We start from the raw sequence: 23,780 nt of genomic DNA, 5'->3' as shown, positions 1-23,780 counted from the left end.
GGATAACAGTTGGGCTCTTGTGCATTCAGTCTAGACAGTCACACAAAGGGAGGTGATGAGTGCCTTGCATATCCTGATTGGCCATCACCAGGTTGATGGGTCTTCCTGAGCTATAGTGGGAGGAGTTGTCACTTGCACCTGAATAGGGCTGCTCCTGTCCTCACACAGAGCTGTCTCTGCCCCCCTGTAGTGTAAATGGAGTGAGGTCAGGGAAAGAAAAGGTCTTGTGTGCTATAAAACCTTTCTGCTGAAGTTTGCCTACTTTAAAGGCAGAAAGGGGTATAAGTATTGGACCTCTGACGCTCTCAAATCAGAACACTTCTGGACTGAGGACATTCTGCCAGGAAGATGAAGAGTTGTGTTGCTGTCAGGAGAGACAACGCCTTTGCTGTGATGGCCTGCTGCTTGCTGCATCGGTCTTGAGTAGTGAATAGACTGGGCTTTGCTTTCTACTTCCTGCTCTCCAAGTTTCTCCAAGGGCTTGAGTTGAGCTTGCCTCCTGTTGGAAGTCTCAGGGATATCAAAATCTTCATACACATCTTGTTACCATCATTGGTACTCTTCTGCTGTGAGTCCTGCATTGCTGAGTGGTGCCAACACCAGTCCTTGGCCCTTGAAACTGATTGGTTGTACTGTAACCTCCAGAAAAACAAACCTGAAGCCGATCCCCAGCACGTCTAACGCCAAGACCTCAACTACTTCTGTCCGACTTTCGGAACTAGCACCTGGCAATGCTTTAACTTCGGATCTCATCGCAAAGTCCCTGAGGCCCCTTCATTTCCAAAGGTACTGTTTTGTGGGTCTTTCTGACGCTTTATCACTAATCTGCTGGATTTGTGTTGTCCACGATGCCGTAATAGCCCGTGTGGGCACTATCAATTTCAAGGAACTGTATTCAGTGCTGAAGGTAAGGCGGCTGTGTTGGCAGAAGAATTGTCTCTTGGTGGTTAGTGGGGATGTGCGGCAGCAGAGACTGTTGTTGGTGTGTCCAGGACTCAGAGGTCAGCAGCATTGTATCTTCTTGGTGTAAGAGCCAGGGACCCAGGTGCTGGGCTCAGTCTAGGCGCAGACTGGTTTGCCTTTGGCATGCCAGCTGATGCGCAGGGGCCTCCAGAAGTAGTCCTGGGAGGTGGGAGGGTCTGGCAGGGAGGCAGAAGGGCAGAGAGCAGGAAAAACCAGAGGGAGAGGGAGAAGGTGGGATCAGGCAGTGACTACCAATCAACTACCAGAATAACGCAGAAGAAACCTTAGAGCCAAAATAAACCAAATGAAAATTAAAAACAAAGTAAAAATACAGTGCCACAGATGAAATTACCAAAAATAAATGAAGTCCCACAGACAAAATTCCCACAAACCACATGTGAATAAAGTATAGTCCTGACTGCCTCTAGGAGGAGGTTACCCAATATGCATTATCTACAGTTACGTTGTAACAGATGGTCAAAGGCTGCCTGTTTCTCCCACCTTGCGGGTAAGTTGGTGAAAACCTGTGGTTGCCTGTGGTTCAATGAGTATCTACTGGGCTGTATTTACTAGGGGACATGGAAAAACGGTCAGGCCAGCTATGCACACCAATTATGACATCAGTAAATAAATGTTTGTATGTGAAATATAAAAAGATCTCCCAAAACCCCAATCAGCTTGGGGGACAGTATAACGTATAGTTTACCTGTCGGTGTAGTTTTGAAGCTCGAAGACTTTCTGGATTCACTATGCTGTGCATTATTCCGCCATCTTGTGGTAGGGTCCGGAATCGTAGTATTTTCTCTTATTTTTTTTCCGTGGCCCAGGTGGGCGGCAACATCCCACCATTTGGTGTCCTTCGTGAAGTTGGTGCGCTTCCTGCGGAAGCTCCCACCTTTTTGTCACCATCTTTGGATTCTTTTTTCTCTTCTTGTGTTAATCCTGTTTTCTCTGTTATTTTGTAAAGTCTAGTTTATCATTAACCCTTAACCTCCTGTCTCATCTTTCTGGTGGAGGAGGGTGGGTTCACTAGTGAATCCAGAAAGTCTTCAAGCTGCAAAACTACACCGACAGGTAAGAAACTATACGTTTTGCAGCGTGAATCTTTCTGGATTTACTATGCTGTGCATAGACTTTGTAGCGCTTAGTCCTTATTGTGGTGGCTGGATGGAAGATGAGCACTGGTTACTGAATATGTGTTGTAAGACCTTCTGTCCCACTTGCGCTTCTTTGTTCATTTGAACATCCACACAGTAGTGCTTAGTGAACGTATGCACTGAAGACCATGTTGCCGCTTGGCAAATGTCTTCGATAGTTGTGTTTGCTAGAAAAGCAATTGTTGCTCCTTTCTTCCTTGTTGAGTGAGCCTGAGCTGCTCCTTGTAACTGTTGCCCTGCCTGCTTGTGGCAGAGTTGAAATGTCTGCGCAATACATCGTGCAATGATGGTATTCTTGGTGAATGTTCGTTCCAGAAAACTGCTTGCGAAGGAGACAAATAACTGTTTTGTTTTCCTGCATTCCTTTGTTCTCTCTATAAAGTGCATTACAGCCCTTCTGGCGTCTAGTGTGTGTAGAGCCCTTTCTGTTTTTGTGGTCGGTTTTTGGAAAAAACTTGGTATTTGGATTGTTTGGTTAATATGGAAACGAGACACCACCTTTGGCATGAAGTGTGGGTCCGTCCTCATTACAATCCTGTCCTTGTGTATTTGTAAGTATGGCTCTTGGAGTGTGAGCGCTTGCAACTCATTCTTCGTAGTGACGTGATCTCCACTAAGAAGGCCGTCTTTAGCGTGAGCATGTGCAGTGTAGCATTGTGAATAGGTTCAAAGGGTGCATTCATCAATTGAGTTAGCACTACGTTGAGGATCCATGCTGGTGCTGGCATCCTCTTTGGGGGGGCGATTCTCTTGGCCCCTTCCAAAAATCTCTTCACCACTTGAGAGGTGAAGAAACTTTTCCCCATTTCTCCTCTTGTGTAGGCCACCACCGCGGCCAGGTGCACCCTCAGGGATGTGTAGCTTAATCTGCTTTGTAGCAGGTGCGTTAAGTACTTTAGTACTGTTGATTCCCTTGTGACCTTCCGTTGTAGTTCCTCCTTGATTCACCATTGGGAGTACCTCTTCCATTTTGCTATGTAGCACTTTCTTGTGGTAGGCCTCCTTACCTCCACGAGTACTGCCATAGTACTCGCTGGTAGTTTTAGGTGCGCAACTTCTAGGTCTTCAGGAGCCATGCTGCTAGGCTGAGACCCTCTGGTTCTGGGTAAAGCACCCTTTCGTTCTGCATTGTTAACAGGTCCCTTCTTCCTGGGTACCTGTGTGCTGGTTCTTGTGCCATTTCCACTATCTGCGAGAACCAGGACTGTCTGGCCCACGGAGGTGCTATCAGTGTCAGTGTCATGGTGCCGATTCTGCATTTGCTGAGTACCCTGTGTATATCAGTGGTATCGGGGGGAAAAGCGTATGCAAAGCTCTTTGACCAACTTATCCATAGCGCATTCCCTTGGGACCGGTGGTCCAGTTGTCTGGATGCAAAGTGTTGGCATTTTGCATTCTGGTGTGTTGCAAATAGGTCTATTTGTGGAGTACCCCATTTCTGGAAAAGCTTCTCTATTTCCTGCTGGTTGAGCTCCCATTTGTGGGAAGCCGACATCTATCTGCTGAGCCGGTCTGCTTCCACATTTTCCTTTCCTGGGAGATGTATTGCTAGTAGGTCTATTTTCAGTGGGATGGACCATCTCCAAATTTCCTGTGTTAGCCCTGATAATGGTACTGATTGAGTTCCTCCTTGTTTGTTGATGTAGAACATGGTGGTAGTGTTGTCTGTTTGGACCAACACCCTGTTCCCGTACAGCTCTTTCTGAAAGGCTTTTAAGGCTAGGAATACAGCCTTTAGTTCCAGGTAGTTGATGTGTCTGACCGCATCTTGCAGCGACCATAGGCCCCTCACCTTGAGCTTTTTCATGTGTGCGCCCCACCCCAGCTGGGAGGCGTCCGTTATGATGGTCACTGTTGGAGTTGGTTGTGTGAATGGCTTCCCTGGGATAAGTTTTGCTTTTTCCACCACGCTATTTCCTGATGCACTGCGTGTGCGACAACCACAAGATCTTCCCAACTCCCTGTGACCATTGCTGCTGGAGCCATTCCTGGAATGGTTTCATGTGTAGTCGAATATTTGGGACTAGGTGGATGCATGACGCCATCATTCCCATCAGTTTGCTCGCCGTCCTCACTGTCAGAACTTGCTCCTTGCGGTAATGACGTGTTTCCTTCAGTATCGCCAATGTTCTCTTTCTGCTGGGGAACACTTTGGCCTGAATGGTGTCGATCTCTGCCACTAAGAATATCTTGATCTGTTCTGGTTCTGTTGACTATTTCTCCCAATCAGTGGCGGCTGGTGACATTTGAAAGTGGTGAGGCGGGAAGTTATCGTGGTACTGAGGCGAGCGAAAAACCTACCGGGGTAGGCTGCAATAGATCAGCTATTTTCTTCATAACAAGCGAAATGAGAAAATGAAAGGCTGTTAAGTACTTTCCCGTTGTGTTTCGACTGCTGAGCTTCAAGCGTGATTTGGTGAATGGCTTTGAAAAATTCTGCTGCAGGTTATGGCAAACTGCAGTTTCTTGTTTTAATGACAGATAAGCAGCCCACTTCACATACACACACACGCACATCATTCTTGCCGTGGTTTGTACTGGTCAGACAACCACTTGTTCTTGTCCTTGCATGATACATGCAACAATTACGACCCTCTCAAAGGAAAAATCCTAGAGCGGGCCTGTATATGAAGCATGTACAGCCTGCCTGTTTGCAATGCTAGCGTTATTCTAAATAATGCTCCTTAAAATCATTTTGAAGCAAAAAGATTTGTTTTCTCTTCCTTGAAAACGGTGCAAAACATCACAGTTTGCAACTTGCTTCCTGCTGCATCACGTATCATCTCTGTGAAGAGCTGACACCCCACCACAAATAGCTTCAGTCTAGTCTTCATTTACAAAAATATCACCTACGCCTTCTTTGCCAAGTAAACCCACTTCTTGTGCCAATTCGACCCATCTGAAAATAACATCCGATCTGCATAGCAGACACCCAGGCTTACAGTGGCGCATAATGGAGTTCAGGAATACGAAGTCTTCTTGAACCTTTGTGTTCTTATGAATTTGTTCAAGAACCATAGATCTAGGATAGGTCTTAGTGTCTCGTCCACCTGGAAGTAAGTTGAATAAACCCCTTTGTTACCTTGGTACCACCTCTATTACCTACTTGCTGAGCAGTTCTTGTGCTTCTAACTGTAAGAGCGAGAGTTCCTTTTGAAGAGTGTGCCCTGTTTCTTGGTTTTCTATTCAGAGGCGGTCTTTCTAACTCTATACAGTATCCATATTGTATGATGTTTAGTATCCATTTGTCCGATGTGACCTTTCTCCATTCCTGGATGAAGTCTTATTTTTCCCCCCACCGGTGTTGAGTGTTCGAGGTGGTGTTTGTCGTTGAACGTTTGGCTTGTGTTTCCCTTCATGTTCTTACACCCACCTGAGGTGTTGCTAGGGTGGGGGCATTTTCTTTGATGAAGTCACTTGGTTGAGGGCTGCTGTCCTCCTCTCCGTGTTTGTCCTCGTCCGTTTCCGCACCCTCGAAAGGACTGTCCCCAGGGCTGGTACTGCCAATTCTGCTGCTGCTGTCCCTGCTGTTGCTGGCCTTGGTTGTTCCCTTGGTAGCCTTGCTGGAACATTTGGTGCGATGTGGAGGATGCGTTGCCTCCCCTACCGCCCGGTCTTCTCATGGGTGTGCCCCTTCTCATTCCCCTGAACTGCAACGTCCCCATGGATCTTGCTGTTTCGTTGTCCTTCTTAAGCTGTGCAAACTTGTCGTCGACTGGCGTGTCAAACAGTTGCTCTCCATTATAAGGTGTTTTTAGGATGTTGCTTTGCACCTCTGGCTTGAATCCTGAAATTCTGAGCCAAGAGTGTCTTCTCTCAGTCACTCCTATCATCATTAGCCTGCTTGATGTTTCTGCCGCATCCAATGTCGATTTTAGGCATGTATTCGCCATGCTTTTCCTCTCCTCTACCAAGTGAGTTGCTCTTTGCTGGTACTGTTCCGGTAGATGTTTTAGGAGCTGTCCTACTTCAGCCCAGTGTTGGTAAGCGTGCCTGTTGATCAGGGCATTGGAGTTAGCGATGCACCATTGGATTGCCGCATTTCTCTCCACTTTTCTCCCTGTGAGATACATCCTCCTACTCTCCTTGTCTGGAGGTGGTCCTGCATTAGTGGGTACATTGGCCCTCTTCCTAGCTGTTGCTGCAATAATGGAGTGGGCTGGCACTTAACTTTGGATGTATGCAGGGTCCTGTGAAGAATGTCCTAGAGTCTCAGTCCTAGGGGTCACAGCTTTGCATGTTACAGGCTCCTTAAAGGCCTCTCTTTCTTGATCCAGCCCACTAGTGAGCATGGTCAGGAATTGACTCTTAGTTTGTTGTGGCAGTAGAGTTTCCAGGAGGAAACATGATTTCGGCTTCTCTTCCTCCATAAGTCTGTGCAGCCTTCTGCATGGACATGTTGGAGAACCCTATGTTGTCTGGCGGCGAGGGCCTCGAAGGGTACATGTCTACCCCTTCTTCCGGTGATTGTGTCGAGATCTTGCCAATCCATGTCTTGCGCCTCCGAGGGTGTCGAGTACCGGTAGGATTGAAGGTCTTTGTCGCCTTCTCCCTCGAAAAAGTAGTCTTCGACCCCAATTTCCTCTACTGGTTCGGGGGTTTTCGGCGGTTCTGCGTTTTCTCTTTCGACCGCAGGTTTTGGCGGGATGGTGTACTGGCTCATCTTCTCATCAAAGTCCTTTTTTCCGTTAAAGGGTGCTCGCCATTTCGGCCTCGAGCCTCCTATTTCCTCTCCATCTCGGCGGCGTGTTCGGCATCGAGGGCTGGAGCGCTTCTCTTCGTGGCAGTCGACGAAGAAGTCTGCCCTTCTTTTATCGGCGTCGAGGTGTCCTTTTCAAGGGCAACCTTCGACGAACTTTGTTTCTCGAGGGATTTCACCGATTGGGAGTCCTTTTTGAAGGATCCGCTCGGTTGACGGTCCCTGGTAGCTGTTGCTTTCATCGAGTGTTTCGACGGCTGAGCTCCCTTCGAGGACTTCGCTTCACTTCTGTGAGTGTCGCTCGGGGCTTTTGCTTCACCCTTTCTAGTGTCGCCTGAGTGTCGACGACTCCCTTACCTCCTTTGACGTCTTCTCATGGACTTTGACGACCTCTTCTGGTCCTTCGGCGATGTTGTCCTCCTCTCCACTGGAGAGACCCAGGTCTCGGAGCGATGGAGGTGGCCCTGCATGTTGTGGTTCGCCCTTCTCTACCTCTCCCTTACTCTGAGGGTCTTCGGTGTAAACGCCGAGCAGGAGTTGCAGTCTTCGCTGCTGTGGTCGAGCGGCATGCAGAGGTTGCAGACTGGATGCTGATCCTTCTGGGCGTACTTGTGGTGGCAATTGGTGCAAAACTTGAACGGTGTTTGTCCATCTCCGCGCTCAGGGTGCCCCCTGCGAGCGCATCCGTCAAACGTCGAGGTTTTGGTCGCAAAACTTCTCACTCGTCGCTCCGGGTACCTGACCTGTAGTCCAGTGTAGTTGAAAACTTGCTTCTTTGTCGATTTTCTTCGATTTTCCTTGATTCCTCTTCCAAAACTCTGGAACTCTTTGGTAACGATCCAGACCCAACGGTGGAAAAAAGAATCTGAAGATGGTAACCAAAGGTGGGAGCTTCCGCAGGAAGGACACCAAATGGTGGGACGTCGACGGCCACCCAAAAAAAAAAAAGAGACCCAACCACAAGATGACGGAATAATGCACAGCATAGTGAATCCTGAAAGATTCACGCTGCAAAACTGGGGAAGAAATCCAAAAGGAATTGAGGATGGAAAGCACTGAAGACTGCTTGCAAGTTGAACTAAATAAAAATCACAAAATGTAGGTTCATTTTTATTTTTACTATGCATGGTGCATATGGATTTATGTATGAACTCTTTGCTTCCAAAAGGGTCAACAGGAAGGGCTTTCTGTAGTCTGTGATGCTTTTCCTCATCCTAGCATGAGAACTACTAATAGAAATTGGGAGATCCAACAGCACACAATGATTTAGCAAGCCAGCTGGGCCACAGAAACATGTGTTATGCAGACAATATATTGCTTACCCTCACACAGTCTCCCATCTCGACCACCAATATGGTATGTCAGTCAGTCAGTAAAAAATCTTTATTCGATTCAAAACATACAAAACAAATCTTTATCCACATTGCAAATTTCATTCCCCTAATGCAAACGTAAAAACATATATCAATTACAAGGGGCTAAAATACAAGACATATATAGAGTTTAAATCTATCTCCTTTTGGTCTTCACCCCGATTGCACATAGTTTGTTTAAAATTCTTGCCAATACCGTACAAGGATAACTATTCAATTAACGCACGCAGCACCGATTTAGGCTCCGTTACTGCTAAAATTGTCAGGGGATTCAATCGAAGACCATAAAAAGTTAAAACACATAAAATTCTAAAAATCAGGATTTATAAAACTTTTAAAATTTAAGCCCATTCCTATATCTTATGTGACTGGCAGCCAACAAAAATTTGCTGACACCAAATACAGTAAGTTGTCAACTGTCAGATTTTAGTATTCTAAACGACTCTAAATAGCTCCGGATGTTCAAACTTCTGCAAAGTGGCTTAATCCACTTGCGTCTGAGGGTAGCATATGCTACGCTTGAGAATAGAACATGCGCAATGTCCTCATTGGCACCTAGTGTACACAGTGAGCATTTAGAATCATTAGCCGTTACCCGGGAATTTGTCCATTTAGCTGTAAAAGCATTGAATTGTAGTATTTCATACCTAAATTTCATATAGAGTGACTTTGCCAATTGAGGTTGAATCACGTCTAGAAAGGGCTCCAAACTCAGGGTCAATTTAAAAGACAGAAATTGAATAGTCAATCTCCCCAACTCAGGATTTAAAGTGACTTTGTGCATTATGAATTCCCAATATATGGACCTGATCTCTCTTTGAATCCGGGGTCAGCAAGCTCGGGGTTACCCAGTAGCGTCTCAAACCCAAAATCGGTGAACATTTACGGATGTGGGCCAACTAGGGAAAGGTGACAAATTCGTCCAAATGCAATAACTCCCTCAGAATCTGCCTATAAATCTCTAGTTCCTCAATTGTCCATATTCTGATCCAACAGGCCAGCAGCCTCCATACAGCTAAATGTCCTAGTCTTTTTATCCCAATATCGTGTATAAGTGGGATCATCGGGGTGTTTTTGGGAAAGCGTGTAAGCATTCTAATGATTTTGTTTTCCTCAGTGATAAGAGGCTGAAGGTTTTCTCCTCCCCATAGCTCAGATCCATAGAGTGTAGCTGATTGGACTCTAGCTTTATAAACTTCTAGTGCGGGGGTAATGGCCTTTGATGAAGTGGAGTGCTGTTTCTTCACTATAGGAATAGAGTTCTGCATTAGGATTGTACTTGACTTATTTATTTGAGAGTTGCATGTAAGTTTTCAGTCTATTGTAACACCGAGATATACAAAGCTGGGGACACATTCCAAAAGCACCCCATTCAATACTTATCTCTTCTGGAAATGTTTGTGTGGATTGATAGCCATGCACTTTGTTTTCTTGGGGTTTATCTCAAGACCCTTTGTCTTACAATAATTATCTAGGCTATCAAGTAAATTTTGGAGACCCATCGGTGTTTGTGACAACAGTATTGTCTCGTCTGCAAAGGTAAGGGCGCAGATGTGAGTGCCTCCAAGCTTGGGGGAGTCATGTAGGGATGAGTGCAGGTACGCTAACATGTCATTTACGTATAATAGGAACAGGGTTGGCGCCAGGACACAGCCCTGGCGCACCCCTCTCTTAATTGGAATTTCCTCCGTCAGCTCCTCTCCTTGGCCCCAGCGAACCTTTGCAAAGGACCGTCGTGAAGCCTTATAATCTGATCTAAAATCTTCTCTGGGACTCCCTGACTCCGTAATGATTTCCATAAAAGATCTCTGGGAATAGAGTCAAAAGCTGCCTTCAAATCTATGAAGGCAACATATAAGGGTCCATGTTTTATCTTTGTGTACTTCCAGGCTATACTTAAAAGTCTAAATACTTGATCAATTGTGCTTATTCTCGGTCTAAAGCCGGCCTGACAAGGTGAGAGGATATCTTTCTCTTCTATCCAAGCATTTAACTTTGCCAGAATTTGTTTGGCATACACCTTTTGGGTGATATCTATCAGGCTGATAGGCCTGTAGTTTGCTGGGTCATCCCTACTGCACTTTTTTTGAATAGGGACAATCTCAGCCCCCTTCCAGGTTTCTGGGATAGGCTCTCCCCTAGCTATTGCATTGCACAATTGATTCATATATGAAGCCCAAACATCTGGTGCATGTTTCAAAAGGTCCCCGGGAATTTTATCTGGACCACGCGCCTTTGCGGACTTTAAACTATCTATAGCTATCTTCGTGTCCTCCAAACTGAATTCAAGGTGTATAGTGTGTACTTCTGGCAAAGGCACCTCATTGAGAACTCGTGGGTCTGGGACTAATACATCTGGTGCAGCATACAGCGTGGAAAAATGTTTGCACCATGTGCCAAGATCCAAAAAATGATCAGTGATCACCTTACTCACTTTGTTCCCCCATTGCTAATAACTTCCAAAATTTGGATTTGTCTCTGGATTTTGCGGCTACAATGAGATCACTCCAACTGGCATCCTCCCAGTCCCTCAGGGCATTCATTCTTACTTTTTAGTAGTTTCATCTTTCAAATCTGATCTGGATTACATCTTTAGATTTTAAAGCCACAAAGAGTCTGTGTTTGGCGTTGGCACATTACTTACTAAACCATGAATTCGAGGATTCTTGGTCGCAATCTTGGTTTATCGGATAGATATATATATATATATTACCTACTGGCGGTCGCCAGTAGGTAGTTATAGTTAGGACCCTGTTTCCATAGGAAATCCGCAACATTCTATTTTGAATAACTTTTGCGCCGGTCGACGAATCCTCGCAAATTTTTCAAAATAGGTGGGGCGCTACGCTCCGCTCCTACCCTGAAAGTCTCGGGGGTTTCTTCAAGCGGGGGCTGAGATAAAATGGGGGTCCCAAAACGCGTTTTTCCCATGCATTTTTCCATAGGACCTTTAGACACAGCTACAGCCCGAACGGCTGAACAGAATTACTGGAAATTTGGCAGAGAGGTAGTCCTCATGTCAAGGAAGTGCCTTTTGTAGGTTCGGTGTAAATCTGTTCAGTAGATTCTGAGAAAATAGCCTTTAAATCAATATATATATCTGAGCCAGCTTACGGTGCGCTTACCGTACGCGTACGGTGACGTGCGCGAGCGCGATTCTGATTGGCTCTTAGATCTTAGTAAACATTCGAATCGGCCGAAACCAGGAAGCGGCGGCCGCCATTTTCTCTCTCGCACGCTGAGTAGGGCAGCATAAATGAAGCCCAAAAATGGGTAAAGGGGCAGTATATTGAAATAATAATCACCCAGCAATGATATACGGGCCCCCAAACAACCCACAAGGCCAAAAATTTTTTTTATTTTTTTTTCGAAAAATCGCCGATTACGCTTACCGTACGCGTACGGTAAAAAAATTAAAAAAAAAAAAAAGTATCCACACTCTCCCCACCCCATGTGCAAATGGTGCCCGAAGGGCACCATTTGTGCACGGCTTATGAAATAATTGAAATTAATAAACAAAACATTTCACAACGATGCGCATAATATGTCCCCCATGTGCGCACGGTGCGCGAAGCGCATCGTGCGTACATGGCCCATCTCGCATAATGTGGGCACGCGGTGCGCGCAGCGCACCGCGTGACCACCGTGCGTGCATGGCACTAACTGCGTAAAGTGGGCGCGCGGTGTGCGAAGCGCACCGCGTGCTCACTGTGCGCGCACGGTGCGCAAAGCGCACCGTGCGCGCACGGAACGAACTGCGTTAAGTGGGCGCGCATGCCACGAATGGCGCAAAGTAAGTTAGCATTTAAAAAACCGTACAAATTCACTGAAAAAACCATAGGTTTCACACACGTTATAGTTAGGAATTAGCATTTAAAAAACCTTGCAAATTCACTGAAAAAACCATAGGTTTCACACATGTTATAGTTAGCTGTACATTTTACTGATAAAAAAACCAATGAAATTCCCCCGTTATAGTTACTGTAGGCAACTATAACTCACGCGACCGTAATCCTCTGCTGATGACATATGTGTCTTTATGAAAAAAAAATATTTGTAATATATGTATAGCTAAAATTTAATGGAAGAAGACATGGGCAAATAAGTGTCTAAATACAGTATTAGCATCAGCAGAGGATTGCGGTCGCGTGAGTTATAGTTGCCTACAGTAACTATAACGGGGGAATTTCATTGGTTTTTTTATCAGTAAAATGTACAGCTAACTATAACATGTGTGAAACCTATGGTTTTTTCAGTATATATATATATATATATTCACTGAAAAAACCATTCATCATATAAATAACCAATTCTGAACATAAAAGTAACCTCTAAAAAGGTATCGACTCTTAAAAGAGACAAGGTATTGAAGATAGCCAATCTCTTGAAATTAAAAAATTCTGCAAAAGCCAAAAATATTTACCTTTGCAAGTCCCGCTCGATGGGCACCTTGTGATTCCATGTATACCAAATATTTGTTGAAATCTTTGAATTCCTCCATCGTAGGGCTGAATGTCATTATTTTGCAGCTTGCATTTGGAGGGTTGTCAGAGTCTGAGTCAGACATCCTGGCTGCAATTCCTCTTTCTAGGAAATATAAACAATACGCAAGTAGTTAATGACTGGAGACCCTCAATGCATGGACAGGTGTAGATTTCAAGCACCTGATGAAATTCGAAAGAGTTACAGTAGATGTGCAGCCATTCAACCTCCCATAAGTTCCTGGCTGGTACACCATAAAGGCGAAAACAGCACAGGTGTGCTTCATACAAACTAACTACAAAGAATAGCATGACCAAACTGCAAAACATCTCTAAAAAAAACACCCAGACAGCGGTGCTTACAAAAGGTGCAGACAGCCCTCTAGGTCACTGCATAAATAACTTCTTGTAACCAAGCCTTCATTGAAAAGCCACTGATGATCCGCACTAGGAATAATACTGAACACTCATGATTTAATAAGAGAGAGAGTGTTATGTAAGATACAATCAAACTGGTAGCCTCCTTGTATTCCCACTGCAGGAATATAGACATTCTCGTGTCCTTGGTACCGTCCATTCTGAATTTCACATCCTATTTAACAAAGACTGCAAGATCGCCTCTGCCTACACAAAGCAGAAGTCTTCGGAATAAGTGATTAATTTGTTGAAAATACTAATATATATATGTATGAAAATAACGTAGCACTAAAGGTCAATAGGTCTTCAAGAGCACCGAGCTTCTTAGCCGGTGCAATAGATAACAGAAAAGGAGAACTCCAAGAAAAAAGTAAATTCTACACCTTAAATCGATAACTGCCACAAGTAGACTTAGATACCTTAGAGAGGAAAAGCATTTCCAATAGCTCATCAAAATGTTTTTTTATTGGCCTAAAACAGAGGGCTTTATTTTAAAAGGATTTTTGTGTATTTATAGGAGAGAATCAATTTTTGTGGCCACATGTGCCAAGTCATGAGTGAAACAGATAGGTTATCTAACAAGCAAGGTTAGTTTAGGGGGCAACGCTTATCCATCTCCCACCAGCATATTCTCCAACCCAAGCTTTCACTTGCCTTCATGGCAATACACATCCATTTGCTTCTCCAACTTTTGCATAAAGGAGGTATGACCGGGTGCACAGAAATATTAAAATGCATTTATTTGTTGGCTGTAATTATTTATTACATTTCAAACATACAAAGAGATGAAGCAAGTTGTATCAGGCAATAATTAAGGTCTGATCATTAAACATCATAGAACCTGTAGTCACACAGATATGCATTTGTATATGAAATTAGACAACAAAAGGAAAAACAAATATTAGGCATCCAGAGTAGCAAACATATGTAAGATACAAACGAATTGAGTAAAGATCACACTTCCAGTAAATAACATTAAAGAAGCGTCTTCAAGTACAAATTACTGCTTTCCAGGTAACCAATCCAAAAACAAGGGGTATATCATAACACTACCCTGTCCCTCAATTTTGATGGTGTACCTTGGTTTAGTACATCCCATGTATTATCTATTCAGTATTATCTCTGTTACTCTACCTACTAACAAGACCTCTTTATCCGCATGTCCCCGCAGGCCTTGCACTCCGCTTCTAGTTCCTTTTAGGAGTCTACCTTTAGTATATCTTACAGAAGGATATATTTGAAATAGCACTACAGAAAGGCATGATCTGGCAGATCGTCACTTCCTTAAGTACAAAACAGAACCAATGACACATGGCCTCAGCAGTCAGGTCAGAAGGTTAAAATGCAGTGTTGACATCTGGTACCATATCTTTAAGTGCACTGCCTGACAGATATCGAAGTCTGTCTGCATCTAGGGTTGGCCGAGTTAGTCTCATCTCCCCTACTCCCCCCTGATGGTGTGTGAACGGTTTAAGGATATTTATGCATTAGATTATGTTACAGGATACATCTTCCAACATGCAGCCAGTTGCATACCGGGCCGGTCCAGATTATGGACTGTCTGATGCCTCCTCTTATCGTAAGTAGGGCGACCATATGTCATGAAACAGTGGCATCTTATCTTGCAGGGGAGATCACATATGTTCAAATGAGGCAGTTTTGTAGATGTCTTTCATCCACTCTTCGAGAGTTGATAGGGTGTGACAGAGCCAGTTTTACAAGATACATATTTTTCCAACTTCTAATTCTGTCGGTTACCATCACTTGGCATGTGAAGGAATACTCACTACGTCTTGTCATTTTTTGGCAGCAAAGCAAGTCTTAACTGAAACAAGAAGAGAGGGGTCCCACGACCAAGGGGACTGGACACCTTCCCAGACTATCACGACAAAAAACTTCCCCTTGGGAACTCCGTATTAAACACAATCATATTTACGTAGGATCAGTTATTCACCCCTATTGTGATTTAACAACAATCAGTTATACCCCGAGTTAAAACTCAATTTCGTACCACAGAAGTATCAGATTGCGAAGAGCTTTAATACCACATGCACTTCTGTGGTACGGAATTGTGTTTGAACTGGGGGTATGTGTTGGACTTGGCCCTTCTGGCAAGTTCACCCCTAGAACTTTTTCCATTATCCTAGCCTTCTTCCTGTGTTGTACTAGTGGTTTTAGGCCTCTAGGCGCTTTCAAACTGTGTCCCAGTGGAAAGCGTGTGCGCTCTGTGTATGGTTTAGTGAGACTGACCTGCCCTCCCATAGGAATGCATGGGGGAATCTGAGTGACCGTGTTAAGTCCTGATGTGAGAGGAGTGCAGGGTCGAGTTTGGTAAGTGCGAACTCGTGAGAGTGAATGCTGCGCGATGATGTGTGCGGCGTTACTGTGGCTAGTGTAGAAGTGCCACTTCTAGACGCTGGCATAAATGTGCAGTGACTGTCTGGCTTGTGATTGGCTGGTGTGTCTGTCTCCAGGAGTCAGGATGGGTCTGCCCCGGTGGTGGGTGGGGAGATCTGCATGTTGATGGCAGGGAGGAGTACACCTGGGACCTGAGTAGGGCTGGGCTTTCCCCACACAATGCTGGCTCCACCCCCTGTGGTGCGTCTAATGTCCCTGGCCTGTCCTGTGAATAGGGAGCGGGGATGAGCAAAACAAAGTGCTCAGGAACCAGTTGCATCTGGTCTGCCCCTTCCCTGCACCTTTGGAAACAAAGGATTTGGTGTATAAAAGAGGGGCTGTGACCCCATGAAAATGTTCTTGTCCTGACTTGAATCTGCCAGGGGCGTGTTGCTGCTGGGGCCCAGGGGAAGGCTTGCCTCCCTGGGCCCTGCCCAGCCCCTGGATGCCTGATGGACTTCAAGGAGTGCCCTGTGCTTCCCCAGGAGAGAGAGAGCCTGGGGGCTGAGCAGCGCGGCGCTGCAGCCCTGGCTGAGGGAATCCCCAGCGTAGGGATTCCCCCTTTGTTTTGATGAGCCTTGCGGGTGCCCACCCCGCTTATGTCCGCTTGTTCTGATCATGGTTGCGGGAGCCCACCCCGCTTATTTTCATTATAGTGCGCGGGTGCCCACCCCGCTTTGGCGTGATTCCTTCACGGGAGCCTACCCCGTATTGCCCGCAAAAGAAATCACCGCCGCGGCCCGAGCCGCATTCAAAATTCGCCGCCAAGTCCGCGGCCCGCCTGGTTGTGGGCGGGGCCGCTGGACAGAAGCAGAAGTGCGGCCATTTTCCGGCAAGCAGAGGTCCCGGAGCCTCGCAGGCTCCCCCTGCAAAGTCCCGGTCCCGAGATGGGGTACCGGGTGAAGACCGGCACATCGAGAGGACGGGGCTCTCATGAGGTGAGAGAGCCCCGCCATGACCGCCAGCGAAGAGAAGAATGCCGCCGCCTTGAAAGAGAGCCCGGTAAGTGGGGGCTCTGTGTTGTTGGTGCCCCTCGAGGCACCGGGCCTTGCCATAGTCCCTGAGTGGCCCCGTCTTGCAGCGGGCCGCTCCAACGTGAGCCAGTGCGCTCCAACGGGGGCATGCTTATTTTAAGAGCCCCGTGGCTCCAACGTGGGCACAATGACTTCCGGAGCCTACGTGGCTCCAGCGAAGGGCGCGTGTATGTTCTCAGAACCCAGGTGGCTCCAGCGTGTTGGCCTGGTTAGTTCGGGAGCCCGCGCGCTCCATGGGGACATAATGGTTCTAAGAGCCTACGTGGCTCCAACGTTTTGGGGGCATCTTTTCCTTCTAAAAGCGCCAGTGCGCTCCACAGTACTGGGGGACATGGTGTGTGTAGAGCCTAGGTGGCTCCAATGTTTTTGGATACTGTTTTAGGGGCCATTGAGAGCCCATGCCTCATTTTACTTCCCCAGCTGCGCAGCACTTTGTGCCAGCTGCAGCGTTTAGGCCTTGTGCTTGTCCCCAGCTGCCCAGCAAGTAGTGGGCAGCTGCTACGTTTAGGTTCTGGCGCAACCTGGACCCTAATGTGTATGTTGGGACAATTTCAAAGTGAATTCGGTCACAGTCAGTATGTTGGCAACTCCCAACACTTTAGACTTCTGGTCTGACATGTATTATTGAATTTTTGTAGTGTCCAATACCAATTCTGTATGACCATAAAGTGGTTGAATTTCAGCCATGCTTCCCTAAAGAGGTTTTCAACTAATTCAAGGACTTCACCCCAGTTTTTTTCTGTGTATATGTGATCTAAGTACATTTACCATCTAGTTCCCAAGTGTTCACGAGAAAGTATAGGCCAGAGCTAGTACACCATCATATTATAAAGATCCGACATTACTGCTTTACACTGTCTCCATATTTTAAAATATTGTTCCATGGGCGAATCTTGGAGAACCTATAGCGCCGTAAGCATTGATTTAGCTACACACAGATCTTGCCATTTTGAGATGCTTGAAGTTCAAAGTTATCCGACTTTGATTGGAACGATTTTAGCCTTTTATCCTCTACAGATGATCTTTGCTATGCACTCCTGTGGACTCCCACAGAGTCCATCTTACAGTCCTTCTACCCATACCTATAACAACATTTCACCAAATAAGGGCGTGCTTGTGGAGCCCAGCATTCGCCTTTAATGTTTTACAGCCATGTAGATATAGCTTCATGATGGCTTGTATTATTGGGTTGTAAATCGTAGAAGATTCCTTTTTGACAAGTAGAACACCAACTGACCCTTCAAATTGTCTGTGAGGTGTCATGCCAAGGTCATCCATATTGGCACCTGCTGGGTAGCAGGTAATAAACTCTTTTGAGAGAGATGTGGTGCCATGTGATAGTATTCTATGCATGGTAGGCCAAGGTCTCCCCCCCGCCCCCTCGACTGTCTGTTAGTTATTAGCTTTTATAATGTTAGTCTTAGTTTGTGATACCTCAGACAAAGGAGTAAATGTTTCAGTCTATGGTTCTTAGCAGTTTAATAACTGGCAGCATGCACAGTACATAATTAAAATAAGGAGTCATTGCCATTTTGATAGTTTGGGTTAAGCCTCACACAAATAGCTGGAAATGGGATCACCTCATAACATCTTCGACTATGCGTTCTAGCCCAATATTAATATAGATCCTGAGATATTTGAGTTTATTCGGTTTCCAACACAAATGATATGGCTCTATGGAGGCTGGTGTTATAGGGGATAAGGGAAATGCCAATTCACCCTCTATCTGGAGATGTGGGATAAATCAGGTAACTTAATCAATACCGTTAAGGAGAATTCCGGAGTAGTAACAGCAAGCAGAAAGTCATCTGCGTTAAGTAAGATTTTCAAGAGAAGAGCTGGGATGACCTTTCAAAACTATTAGGTTTGCCTGCCATATGACTGAGGCAAAAGTTATTAATGCAAACAAGAAAAGCAAGGATCACAAAAGATACCATTGTTGTGGTCCCTATGAATTATGAACACTTCTGAAAGCTATCTCCTGCAGTTAACCTGGGCTGTGTGGGTGATTTATATAGCCATTGAACCGTTGCAATACAATTTGCACCTAACCCAAACCAGTCTAGTTTACGAAAACATATACTCCCATTCTGTTCGGTCGAATTGCATCTCGGCATCAAGTCTCAAGGCATGAGACTATGCTTGAGCTTCTTTTACAAGCCATAATAGGTGGGACCGAAGGCACACAAAGGACCTTCTGGGAACAAATCCCACGTGAGATTAGTGGGATCACCTCTTTGAGTCTATTTGCTAGTATTTTTGCTATCAGTCTGAAGTGGACATTCAGCAGGAACATTGGACGATAACATTTTGCCGGGCTTGGGTAGAAAAGTGACCAGGGCTTTAATAGAAATGGCCTTCACAGTACCCACAGGCTCTCCTTCCTTTATGACCTTGTAGAATTGCTCAACAATCTTTTTCTTACACCATTTATAAAATTTACGTGGAAAGCTGTTCTCTTTAAGCGCTTTGCAATAAGGCAGGTATGAGATAGCTTTGGCAGTTTCTTCCTTCGTAATTTCCTATTTTAGTAGTTCCCTTTCTTCCACTGTTAGTTTCAGAAGCTTTAACTCACTTAGAAGAGGTTTGTTGCCACAAGATCATTTGCCAACTCAGATTTATAGAAGTCTTAATAGTGCTTGGCAAAAGTGTTTACAATCTTTTCTGAGGGACATATCAGAGCGTCCTCGTCACATAAGACTGTATGGCTGGTACAGCCACAGCCGACTCCCTCTGTAGAAACTGCTGAACCTATGACATTGGAGTGAGAAGTTACCAAAGTTTGGCAAATGTGTAGCGCTCCTCCTTATCGGATTATGAATTCATGGCTGTGCATGGAATAGTAGAAGTATTGCCACCCCAAATTTTGTGAACTTACTTGGCAATGTTTGAGGGCTGCCTTAGCCAACTATTGTGTATTTATTCTGGCACCTAAAATCTTGAAGGAGGTGGAGGCTCAATCAAACGGCGGAGAAGGCACGGTATGTATTACGGGTTGGTGTTGGTTGCTTTAAACCATAAAGCACTAAAGAGATTGGAGGAGGCATGAGATGCATTGGGTAACAGTAGTGCTTAATTTGGAGAAAACAAATAAAAGTGTCAGGGCCCTCGTCAGGAGGCCACTGCAACTTGCAACAGCCATTGCCCCTGCTGTCAATGACAGTACCAACACAACTACTAACCACCATACTCCTTCAAGTGTGAAAATTCAGACTATTCCAGGCCACCCAAATCTAGAATAATGGCTTGGTTTGCGGCTATTACTAATTTTTAATGTATATTAAATTATTAAAGAACTGTTGTGACAGAAACTAAAGCACTCCTTAACAAACTTAAAGTATTGCTAAATTTAATTAAAATGAACTGAAGAAAAAAGCGGATAAAGTTATAAAAGACATCAAAAATTTCACCAAAGAAAAAGCATTCCCCCTATCTAAGAGAAGATTATTACACCACTACAACCACTCAGAATAGACAGAACACGTGGGGTAGATTTAAGAGAAACCAGCCTTTTACTTTCTTTGAGCCTTCAGGAGTCTCTGAAGATTCAGACGCACAGCCAGGATTCAGTCGCCCAGACACCCACCCAGGATAGCCTTTTTTAGAGAGAGGCCCATGGGGCAAGGGCAAAATACCAATACCCTGAAGAACGTCAAACCAGGAGGAAACACTACCAATGGGGTCCACAGCCATATTAGACATACATGAACACAATCCTAATATAGAAGAGATACCATTAATCTATCACAACACTTGCTTTTCTCCGCATAAATTTCACTGTTGAATTTATCTTTTGTCATCACCAAAAAGACCAACTTCATTAATTTGAAAACAGAGTTATTTCAATTCTTCCGTAAAATAAGAATAAAACTTTTTTCAAGGACAAGGAATTGTCAACACAAGACTCTGCGACAGGCCTAAGTCCTCCCTCAATTTTCTATCCGTCCTACTCAATGATGCTTCTAACTTTTGAAAAAATTATTTTAAGTGGCTTAGACAACTTAAAATGAACCAGGTGTTTTATTCCCTACAATATCATTTTGGCGGAAAAAAAGCCCTGCAATACCTAAAAAATTACAAGGCCAAAATTCTGAAACCAGCCGATAAAGGGGGTGGAGTCGTGATTCAAGACCAAAAAGATTATGATGTTGAAATTCACAAACAAATCACAGATGTCAGACATTATAAGAAATTGGCCTCTAATCCTCTGTCTGTGATAAAAACTGATATTTTGAAAGTCACTAATGAGGGTAAGGAGCATGGTTATAAAAGTACAAAAGGATTTGTATATCTGAATACAGAAAGCCCTCGTAAAGCAGTCTTGTATAACCTGCCAAAGATTCACAAAAGAGTTACCAATCCACCAGGTCGACCCATTCTATTTGGGTGTGGATCAGCTCTAGAACCTAGTGGAAGATACATTGATTTTTTCATCAGGGATTTTGTCCCTATACAATAGACCTTTATGAGGGATAGTATGTTTATGACAAACCTCATTGACAACATGCCCTTTAATACTGAGACTGACTGGCTTGCCACGCTAGATATATCATCATTATACACAAACATACCCCAGAAAGATAACATTGTGCTAATAGGAAAACTGTTGGACACGAGCACAGCATGTTCATGTTCCCACTACTTTTATTGTCTCTTTACTGAGAATTGCCTTACAACACAACTACTTTGAGTCTGAAGGGAGCTACTACCAACAATGCTCTGGGACTTCGATGGGAGCAGTTTTATATTGATGATATTTTTCTAATCTGGTCTGGCACCAAATGCAACTTTCATGATTTTGTAGCATACCTCAATGATGTTCAAAAACATTTAACTTTTACACAAGTCAGAAATCGCCTTCCTAGACTTAGCTATCAAACATCAGGAAGGAGCACCGTTCACCAGCCTTCATAGAAAACCCACAGAGAGAAACTCTCTCCTATCTTACACTAGCAACCATCCCTGTGCCTTGAGGGATGGATTACCTTTAGGCCAATTTCTACGTCTTTGTAGAAACTGTTCCCATAAAGAGGATTATATGAGAGAAACACAAACTCTAACAGCGAAATTGGTGGCCAGCGGTTATCCCAACAAACTAGTGAAAAACTCCCTAAAACGTGCATGGTTCTGTCCCAGGGAGGAATTACTCATCACTAGAAACAAAACCCCACTTGACAAATTGATTTGTGTTACCACCTTTGGCATACACACTAACTAGATCCGCAGTTTGATCAAAAAAACTGGCACCTTATTAAAAACATTGATTCTACAATAGAATCTATGTTTGCGTTCAAATGTGGTAAAAATATCAAAGACCACCTAGTGCATTTTTCCACACAAGGTAGCACTAGGCAAAGATTCAGGACACTAGAATCAGTCTGGCGCCTACCAGAAGTAAAAGATGTGGTAATTGTGTTGCCTGTACCTTTTCGTTAATTCTTTCAACAACTGTAATAAACGTTATGTTTACTGCATATGGTGCCCCTGCCAATTACCATATATTGGGCAAACCTCGCAACCTATCAAGACACAAATCTGCCAACATCGAAGCAGGATAAGATGTTCTGTACTGAATGCGCCCTTGGAAACTCATTACATTGAAAAGAATCATACAGCGGACAATCAAAAATGGCAAGTTATCGACAAGGCGACTATTCCTGAAAGTGGAGGAGATCTATCACAGATCCTACAATGACTGAAATGCCAATGGATAGAACGTACCAACTCTATCACTCAAGAACTGAACACAGCTGAGGAATGGTGTGGTTTTGTAGCTACCCTATCCAACTGACTTTATAATCTACTTCTGTTCTGTAATTCCATGTAACAATACATACTGTTTGAACTAATGTTTTGTTTATAATCCCTAAATTGTAATTATGTTCACCCAATTACATGCGTGTGTATGTCTAGAAATATGGTCCAGCTCTGCATTCCCCTATACAATCTTGTCTACTTTGTGCAATTCTCCCCATTCACAATTGCCTTGGTGGTTATTGCTCCTTCGATTTCTATCCATGGACATAGAAAACATCCCCATGTAATACTCCACAGACATGGGTTTGAAGTTTTTTCTCCATCACGCTTTACTATTATTTTTATTGTGTAATTCCTGGTCTGCCTGTTATTATTCCCCCATTTGGAGTTTCTTTACGGACATAAAAAACTTTGCCGAGCCGGCATCCAATAGGCCTCTAACAGCGATAGCAGAGTAGCACAAGACTTTTGCACTCTTCCGCTATCCTTAACAATGTCTGACATGCCACACTAAACATGGCCTGTAGGACACGCTTGAACTCTATAAATAACTACCGCAGCTGCCCGTGGTTCCTTGTCATTCTACGAGTGGGGACGGACTTTGGCGGTTCTCCCCTATCTCAATCCACCACTTGGAATCAAATGTGAAGCAGACTACGGCAGCCTCACGCACTGTATATTCAAGAGGAATCCTTTACTCTTGTAAATTGGGTAAGTCCCTTGGGACCTCTCCTTTACCTACCTGATCTTACTACCAATTACTGGCAACAGCATACCATTTTTCTTTTTCCGTATTTATTTATTTATGCAATCTCTATCCTAGATAAGCAACGGATTGTGTTTTCCACGCTCTAAATACAGCAAATAATAACCAGTCCCGTTCCCCTTACTGGGGTAAGTCTTATAAAGATTCAGTTCTGCACCAATTGCTCCTCTTAGCACCACATTGAGGCTCACTTGTCATTTTTTATTTCCCCTTTACAACTAGTGCCCGGCAGGACCCCATGTGAGTACCTATCTTTTAACTCACTTCCTTGTGGTGTACACTTTACACTCAGACAGTGGATTCTTAATTTCAGGTACGACTACCAGTCTACTGAGCAACATTGACCTTTTCATGCAATCTCCTCTTTGGGCCGTGTACTGATCCCTTGGTTATCATTTTTTCAGGTGTCCCTCCAAGTTAGGTCCTGAGGAGACCCCTATTAATGGTGGGGTCGAAACGCCATCAACAAAATCTTAAAGCAAACCATTCCCCAGCCCCTACCATTGTACTAGAAGGCTGTGATCAATTATTGAATATTCCTGTTATGGTTGTTTTTGTATTCTTGAAACCTATTTTTATGTCACTATTTGTCTCTAATTTAATATGTAGGTTCTACGTTCACTTGGGACACCATGAACTTGTTTTGATTCATTTGAAGACGCATTTATATAAACAGTTTATATTGAGAAGTGTCTTGTTGTATATGGTTTCTTGTCTCTCTCTGACATCTCTTTAC

At 44.4% G+C, this 23,780-nt stretch overlaps 1 protein-coding gene across 1 annotated transcript in view; it reads right to left on the bottom strand.

Annotated features, from left to right (window-relative positions):
• The window catches only part of KDM4C (lysine demethylase 4C), a 1,697,337-nt gene that overhangs the window by 1,562,110 nt on the left and 111,447 nt on the right, over nt 1–23,780 (bottom strand). Inside the window, exon 2 of the mRNA XM_085633463.1 lies at nt 12,616–12,779. Within this exon, the coding sequence (XP_085489589.1) occupies nt 12,616–12,759 (144 nt within the window). The 5' untranslated portion in view covers nt 12,760–12,779. The remainder of the gene's footprint in view (nt 1–12,615; nt 12,780–23,780) is intronic.

The sequence above is a fragment of the Triturus cristatus genome, chromosome 2_1, assembly GCF_964204655.1.
Source record: "Triturus cristatus chromosome 2_1, aTriCri1.1, whole genome shotgun sequence".
Taxonomy (NCBI): domain Eukaryota; kingdom Metazoa; phylum Chordata; class Amphibia; order Caudata; family Salamandridae; genus Triturus; species Triturus cristatus.
Note: the sequence above shows the minus strand (reverse complement) of the source record. Positions and strands in the feature narration are given on the sequence as shown.